Below are 8,862 nucleotides of genomic sequence, written 5' to 3' on the forward strand. Positions count from 1 at the left end.
AATAGTGCTGAGGCTGAGAAACTCTGTGCTGTTTAACAGCACAGTTTGTCTTTTCATCTCTTACTTAAAAATGTACTTAAGTCACACTTCCTGCTCATTCCTACTTTTCCATTTTTCTTCCTATGTTGTGCTCTCTAGCATGAGCTTGTACACTAACTGATGCCTACCATCCTCCAAGGCAGAGATAACCTTTCCATCTTCTGAATTTCCAAGAAATGTACTGCTTTCTGACTCTGTGCAATATGTATGTTATCTATGTCCAGTTCACCTCTGAATCTATCTATAGTCTTACATTGTGTCTACCAAACAGGTAACCACATCACCAGTCTTCAATGAATATAAGACTTAATCTATGGTTTCATTTATTCACAAATACTGCATTTCTCCTCTTCTTCCCTGCTCCCTCTGAAATTAGGTTTATAGATATAACTTGCTTCAGAAAATGGAAATCTAAGCAGAAGTGCAGTGAGTCTCTTAGGAGAAGGGGGGATAGGAGTCAGGGAAGAGACCTTTAAAAGCCAGTATGGTATTCACTGCATTTCTTTCCCACTGCTATGGGGACAGTGGTAAAAAAAAAAAAGTCTAAGACTTTTTTTTTGAGGGGAAGGGTAAATTTCACATGCTCTGTTTTGTGGATTTAAGGTGTACAGCCTGTTACTTGGATATATTTATATACTGTACCTTGATTTCCACTGAAGCAATATTCAGTCACATAATTTTAGTACAATACTGTCTATATTCATTATATTGAGGATCAACTCACTATGGTTTATTTACTACTCGTAAGTTTGTACCCTTATCTTACTCCCCTACTCTACATTCCCTGATAACCACCTTTTACTGTTTTAACAGGTTTGACTTTTTTTAGATTCCACATATAAGCGATAATGTACAGTACTTGTCTTTATCTACACTTATTTCACTTAGCACAAGGTGCTCAAGGTCCATCCCTGTTGTCACAGATGGTAGGCTATCCTCCTTTCTCATGGCTAAATAATATTCCATTGTGTGTAAGAATCATATCAGAAAACCCACATTTAGACTGAAATTCTCCAAGAGCCTGAAACTATATGACTTCACTGATCACGGCTCTTCTGCCGCTGACCCACACTAGATATACAAAGAATGAGTGAGACCAACGCCTTCATGTTTAGATTTCAGTGTGTTTCTTACAGCATTATATCCTTGCTTCATTGATTCAGAATCAATGTAAGATGCATAATTTCATGGATCACTGAAAAAGGAAAAATGCTACCAGTTTCACAAGCCATGCATTGTACAATGCAGCTTGATTTCAGAGATTTTAAAATATGGAAAATGATGAGTTGTGAAACCAATGAAAATGGTATTACTATATTTGATAAATGAATGAAACTACCTCCAGGTAGTTTACAAAAATTACTTCCATTCACTCTCAGTAGGAACATTGTACAACACCTGTGAACTAAAACGAGCAAGAAAAGTTCTCATCCATAGGTTCACAGTAGAACATGTGTCTTAAAAGAAAGTAGATCCTTCAAAATAAAATTTATGAAACTCTTTTTTTGACAACTACAAGTGGTTCTATGAAACCCCTATTTTCTTTGATATATATGACTCTCTTGCAATAAATTACTGCTTCAGGCAATTAAGCTTTTAGGTCAGAACACGGAAGCACAAGTCAAGTTTCCCCATCATACTTTTCAACCTTAAAATCTACTCCGTAGGCTCCAAGTGTTTTTATGTACTGTGTTCTGACACTAAAACTCGATGCGCAGGACTTCCCCGGTGGTCCAGCTGTTAAAACCCCATGCTTCCACTGCAAGGGGCTTGGATTCGATCCTCGGTTGAGGATCTGAGATTCTGTATGCCACACAGTGCAGTCAAAAAGTAAATAAGTAACATTAAATTTTTTAAAAAAATCCTTATAAAACGCAATGCTCTATGTATATGACTACTCTTATATGACTACCCTCTATGTATATGACTCTCCTACCTCTACATTTATGTAGGAATGATTCCTCAATGTACAGAAAAGTACTACAAATTTGCTTTAGTGTGCAAAGTCTGAAAAACTCCACGAATGTTATAGCAACTATCAAGTTTCTGCTTGCTGTAGGAATTTTTACATTTTATTGGTGCAAAAACAGGATTCATTCACCTACAGAATGGAATTAAGAATGTATAATTTCTACATTAATAGCTTATTGGTTGATTTACTGTTTTAGTTAATAACAACAATATTGACTTTACATGAATTATGACGAAATATGGGGCTTCCCCAGTGGATCAGCAGTAAAGAATTCACTTGCAATACAGGAGATGCAGGTTGGACCCCTAGGTGGGAAGATCCCCTGGAGAAGGCATGGCAACCCTCTCCAATACTCTTGCCTGGAGAATCCCACAGACAGAGCAGCCTGGAGGGCTACAGTGTATGGGGTCGCAAAGCGTCAGAGACGACTGAGAGACTGAGCCCAGCATGATGAGATATACTGGCAGCTTACCTTGTTTTTACATACAAACAACACTTCTGAAGCCAAATTATGGTCAATTAGGATTGTGCATGAGGGAGAAGTATATAAACTGCATATTCATATTTAGCATGTGTAAGTGATTTGAACTGCAGCCAATATCACCACCTGCACCTCAAAGAGCACCAGGAATTTCATTTAACTATTTGACTCTTCAAAATCTATGACATTATTTAGAAGTGAAAAATGCAGGCATACTAGATTTTCCCTCTGAAACCTGACTTTATATGCTGCTACTTTTCATAATGTTTTTTTCCTTAATTCTGTGAATTCATGACTCCTTTCTTCATTCACTCATTGAACTCCTGTACTCATCACATATATTGTACAGATGCTAAAGATGGCATTATTTCTGCACTAAGGAATTCCAATAGAATATAAGGGAAAAAAACCAAGTAAACAAATAATATGCCAAACTCTATTTAACACTAATGATGTGTTACAGGGTTCAGAAGAAAGAGAAAACAGCTTTCAGGAGAAAGAAAACTAGTCAAGTGAGCTGAGCTAAATCTTGAAGGATGAGTAATATTTTCATTTTTTCAAAAAAGGGGAGAAATTGGGGAGCAGTACCAATTCTCAAAGCAGGTAAGTCAGGAGCAGAGAAAAAGAACTGAAATGTATTGTGTCTACATGCCAGGCAACGGTCACACTTACAGGAAGTTAATGGAGAATGAACCTTCTATTATATATTCCCACATTTTAGAGTAAACAGAGGCTACTGAGCAATGAACTCAAGGTGCTACATGCGGATTAGCATGCAGGTCTCTTTGAAGTCACAGCATGATTAAATAACAGTGTATATTGGAAATGTCAGAACTATTTAGGTTAGAATGGAATACAAGGGCACGAACACCATTTTCAAGAGTTGGGCCTCCTCATAAAAGCAATGGAGGAATCCAGCAACTAAAAGCTGGGGAGTAGAAAAATGGCAGGAAGATAGAGGGATCTGTCTAGACAGTTTATAATAAAAGTCCAGCAGTGGCAAATAAAACAGACATGAGACATTCTTCTCTTTTTCTTCCCTTAGATTTATTTCTTCAACTGTGTAATCACAGAACAATCAATTTGCATTTTGTTCATACAATAAAAATTTGTTACTAAACAACAGTAGTTCATAAATTGTTAATGGTCTGGTCAACTGAGGTTATAAATAAAATATTAATATAAGTGAGTTAATTTTTTCAAGCAAAAAATAATTAGAATAAAACATATTCTGATGGAAAAAACAAGGTTTGGAAACCGAGTGTTAGGTTCAGAGAGCACAAGGAGGAAAAAAGTTAAAATAAACCTGAAATTAAAAACCTGGGACTTGAATAATGAGAACCGTCATAAAGAGAAAAATGAGCAGGAGGAGATGGGTATCTATCTGCCCTGCTTTGGGTAAGGGGAGAGAGAGGGGAGTTTATTTAGACAGGTTCCATCTGAGCATCTCCTTAACTGTGAGCATCTCTACTGTGAGTAGGACCAGCAGATAAAAATGTGTGACCAATGCTAAGGAGAGAAGCAGGGCTGAGCTATGTACCTGAGACACATCTACAAAGTTACAAAAGTTGAAGTTAGGAGAGTGGATCACTCTACTCACTGGGGTGGGTGAGTTTAGGGGCCGTAGATCCTTTCGAGTCAGTAACTAAGGCGTTTTCCAAAGCCTGGAGTGACTTTCAGGATTTCTCATTGAGAGAGCAATTTGCAAGTAGTTCTTTTCATTTGAGCCCTTATACCAACCACAATTTCACATAATTTCAATCACAAAGAATGCTTTTCCGTACAATGTAGCTGACTAAGAAATGGAAACATGGAACTGTTCTGGCCTAGGGCTTCTGTAACTATGTAAAAAGGTCTATAGGACACACCACAGCAATTAACTTTAAAGAACTTCACTGTGCTTCTTCAAATAATTTTCTTCCCTATTAACCTAGTAGCCAAAGGAGAAAAAGTTATTAATTTCACAGCATCCTCAAGAAACAACTGTACATGATTGAAAAAGCAAAGATATTATTCTAGACTAATTTCTAAAATGCTTCCTACCACAAGGTATATATGAAACTATACCAGCAGCATGAAACTTTTAAATGTGTCAAAGAAAAATAAACTTTGTTTTAAAATGATCAAAACAAAAATTCAAACCCAACACTATTTAACATTTAGTTATTTACAATTTCTATTAAAACCAAACAGAACTACTGTTTCTCCTTTTTCAAATTAAGCTGTCAAACTAAAAACAAACTTATCCACCCTCAATTGTTAAGGAAGCCTAATGTTACAAGAGTATCAACTTTTGATTCAGACAAACTAAGGTTTAAATAGTACATTTGTACTGCCTACTTAAGTGTCCTTCTGTGAATAACTTAAAGCTTTTCAAAGCTTATTTTAATTATTTTGTGAAATAGTAGTAATAAAACCTAGACTTCACTTTCACTTTTCACTTTCATGCATTGGAGAAGGAAATGGCAACCCACTCCTGTGTTCTTGCCTGGAGAATCCCAGGGACGGGAGCCTGGTGGGCTGCCGTCTATGGGGTCGCACAGAGTCGGACACGACTGAAGTGACTTAGCAGCAGCAGCAGCAGCAGTAATAAAACCTAGTTCAAACTTACAACAAATTAAAAGTATTTTCTGAGTTAGGCATATACAAAGCATAGTACTGCATGTCTTAACAGTTTCCCTCCTTATATTTGCAATCAGTAACGGAAATTCCAAGAGCACTGAAGTATTAAAAACTTATTCTTGAAAATTACAAACAAGGTGGCAAAAAAGTAAAATGATTCAAATATTAGTTTTAAAAAATCACCTTAAATCTATTTCCGATTCTATGTGATGGGTCCTTCTCCAACAGATTAAAAAGAACATTTAAACAAATAAAGTAACAAGACTGTTAGAATTTCACTTAACCAGTTACTTGAATTTAATCCCACAATTAATATTTTTCTTAAATCACGAAAAAAGTAATCAGAAATTTATAGGTAAAATATTTTCAGAATAGTCTTACAAAACTCTAAGTAAAAACAAACCCATGAAATTCCTTCAAATGAGTTTTCATTCATCTACTCTTAAAACATGGTGTTGGGCATGCATAAATAAGACTCCCCCCCACCTCATTCCCGCAACTTTATGGAGTTTAGCGCCAGATAAGAAATCGTGACATCTCATTTTGAAAAAAACTTCGCTATTTTAGGCGTTTACAACACATGGCAGGTCTATATTAACTCCCACACTGAGTACTCCTCTCCTCAGCTAGATTTCCACTTACCAACAGCAGAACGAAAAACATGACAATCCCTTTGCAAAAAACTTTTTACCACTACTTAATACTAAATGTGTATGCACACCTGCTTTACATTTTCAGTTACCAATTTATGGTTATTTACCAATATCATACATGTGAATAGTGCGCAGCAACTTTTATATACATAAGGATCTGCCTAACAGGCCTGTGAATTATGGAGAACCTTGTTGCCCCACTTTGTAGTTTTATTATCACTTTCACCAAAGAGCACAGAGGTTATTGAAAAAAACTTTTTTCCCGAAACTAATGATGAGGCTGACTGCTGCACGTTTACAACGGGAAGACATAACATGACATTTCGGTACAAGAACACAGGATATAAAAACACTTGGAGCAGAACGTTCCAACCGAAAATATCCTTAGGCTTACAACAAGATTTCTTAAACACCAGTATGTGTGTGTTTCATATATGACAGTACTGCTTTGAAGCTTAAGAAAATGAGCCTTACTAAATTAAGAGTGGACACTTCGAAAACTGTAACTATCTTATTCAAAGTTATGTCAGTTACTTCTGAGTTTGGGAAAGATTAAGGATCTTCCCAGGAAATACTCAAAATTAGTAGGGTACTCCTGTCCCTCAAAACACAGACTGGGGAGTGGGACCTCACAGGGGCCAAATGAAACCGCGAGAGAACCAGTTCAATGATCAGATTTCCTCAAATGCCTGAGAACTTAAAGTAGTTCATCTGGTTCCAATGCTGTCACAGCATCTAAGATACAGTAAAAGGAGTTGCACAATCTCCCGTTTTCCGAAGAAATCTAGCAGTACAATGGGGCGCCACCAAATCGGCCCCCAGGAGGGCTGCTGCCAACAGGGGTAGCAAACAACTGGGGGAGGGGGGTGTCTTTCTGGGAGCAACTTCATTGCCTCCAGGGGAACATGGGAACTGCAGAGCCTACACCTAAAGACGAAAAAGAAAAGAAAAGAAAAAAAAAGACTTCCACGGGTAAAGGAGAAAAAAAAGAACCAGAGAACCTAGAAAAGGAAGCATTTTGCTAGCAGGAGGAGGGAGTAGAAGAGAGAAGTCAAGGTCTGCTTCCTAAGCGATTTTTCCCCCTTAGTCCTCACCCCGGTCAGGCCTTCGGGCTGCGTACTGTCCTTGGGCCGCTTCCAGGCCGGGACCCAGACCCTTCTGCAGTTCCCGACCCGGACACAGGGCCCCGCGGCCGAGGCGCCAGGAGAGGGTCCCCGGCGGCCTCCGCCCTCCGCGCCCCCCGCCCCCGCCCCCGCCCGTCGCGCCAAGCGCCGCCGCCCAGCTCGCGCTTCCTATTTTCGGAGCACACACCCTACAAGGAGCGGAGCGAGCAGGCCCGGCGGAGACCTGCCCCCGCGCGGCCTCGGGTGACTGACAGGGGCAGGCACTCGGGCGCCGCGAGGAGAAGGGAAGGAAGGGCAGCCGAGGGCACCGGCCAATGCCCTTCTCCGGCGACCAGACTCCGGGCCGATACAGCGGGGCTCTACTGGCTCCCCGAACGACTAGCTCCGCCGCCTCCGAGGCTCTTACCTTCTCTTCATCAGACAACTGCTCCTCCAGATCCGCCATTTTTCTTCTGGCGACAAACCGCGGTAGCGGCGGCGGCGGTAGCGGGCACCTGACTTCCCCCTTTCCGTGCGGTCCTCCTCGCTGCGCGCCCCCGCCAAGGGAGGGGCTCGCAGCCCAGGCCGCCCGCGCACGCGCCCTGGGAGCCCCGCCTCCCTCCACCCGGCCCACGGGCCCGAAGGACGGCTGTGCGCGTGCGCGGGTGTCTCCGCGGCCGGGGAATGGGGGGGCGTTGCCTACCGCCGTCTGCTACGGGCTTGTCAGCATCCTGAGCTTAGAATTCTTTCCCCGCTGTTGGACCATATGGACCCAGTCTGCGACGAGTACATTTTGAGCCCTTGATTATGTTCCCATCAAGTCCTGAACTCTGCCAGCTAAAATGTGAACAAGTGCACAAATAGCTTTTAAACATTTTTTTTTTAGTGACGAGAAAAATATTCGACGTTAGTTAAAATATGCACTTACAACCCAGTATATAATTGGAAGATGTTCAGATATATTCATTAAAGAAATAACTGTTGGTCCTTTATTGTGTGTGTGTGTGTGTGTGAGCGCACGCGCGCTCATTCGGGCGGGGGTGCGGGGTGGATGGCGAGTACTGTGGTCTCTGGAGATGTACAATGTTTAGCAAAATCCAAAGAAACCTCAGTTCTGAAGAAATTTGTTGCTTCTTCGTTAAACGAACGTAATACACAGTTATGTTAAACATAGATCCTACCCTTCTGAATAGGGAATGCCTGATTAAATATGGGAAAGCCCAGTAAAAAATTGAATTTCGGATAAACGATGAATATAATTTATAATATTACATATAATTTAAGTATTCTCCCATGAAACATTTGAGCAACATCAAAAAATTACTTATGTTTTCAAATTTTATTGGATGTCTGTCAATATATTATCTACTTCTGAATCTTCAAGTTTGGAAAGCGATGAAGATATAGTCAAAGCTGTGTATTTAAACTGGCTAGGAATTTTATAAAGTGCAGTTGCTGATTCAGTAGGTCTGGCATAGGGCTGCAGGCTCTGTATTCCTAACAAGCTCCCAGGTAATGTCAATGCTACCCATCTGGAGACCACAGATTGAGTAGCAATACCTTAGAGTTTAGATAGGAATTAATACTTTAATCATTCTGTTGTACACCTAAAACTAACACAATGTTACAAGTCAATTATATCTCAATAAAAAAGTATATTCGATACAGACTGGGAGAAAATATTTGCAAATTATGCAACTGACAAGGGCTTAATTTCCAAAATATACAAACAGGGCATACAACTCAATAACAAGAAACCAAACAATCCAATCAAAAAATGAAATGTATGTCATTTCTGCAATGAAGACATGCACATGGCCAATAGGTACATAAAAAGATGCTCAACATCACTAATTATTAGAGAAATGCAAATCAAAACTACAGTGAGGTATAACTCACACTGGTCAGAATGGCCATCACTTGAAAGTCTACAAATAATAAATGCTAGACAGGATGTGGGGAGCAGGGAACTCCCTACACTGTTAAAGGGAA

General features: G+C 40.0%; 1 protein-coding gene across 1 annotated transcript in view; it reads right to left on the bottom strand.

Moving 5' to 3' along the window:
- CAPZA2 (capping actin protein of muscle Z-line subunit alpha 2) overlaps positions 1-7,547 on the bottom strand; it is a 58,113-nt gene extending 50,566 nt beyond the window's left edge. The window contains exon 1 of the mRNA XM_069587957.1: positions 7,298-7,547. Within this exon, the coding sequence (XP_069444058.1) occupies positions 7,298-7,336 (39 nt within the window). The 5' untranslated portion in view covers positions 7,337-7,547. The remainder of the gene's footprint in view (positions 1-7,297) is intronic.
- Positions 7,548-8,862: the final 1,315 nt, after the last annotated feature.

Source organism: Ovis canadensis, chromosome 4 (assembly GCF_042477335.2).
Source record: "Ovis canadensis isolate MfBH-ARS-UI-01 breed Bighorn chromosome 4, ARS-UI_OviCan_v2, whole genome shotgun sequence".
Classification (NCBI taxonomy): Eukaryota; Metazoa; Chordata; class Mammalia; order Artiodactyla; family Bovidae; genus Ovis; species Ovis canadensis.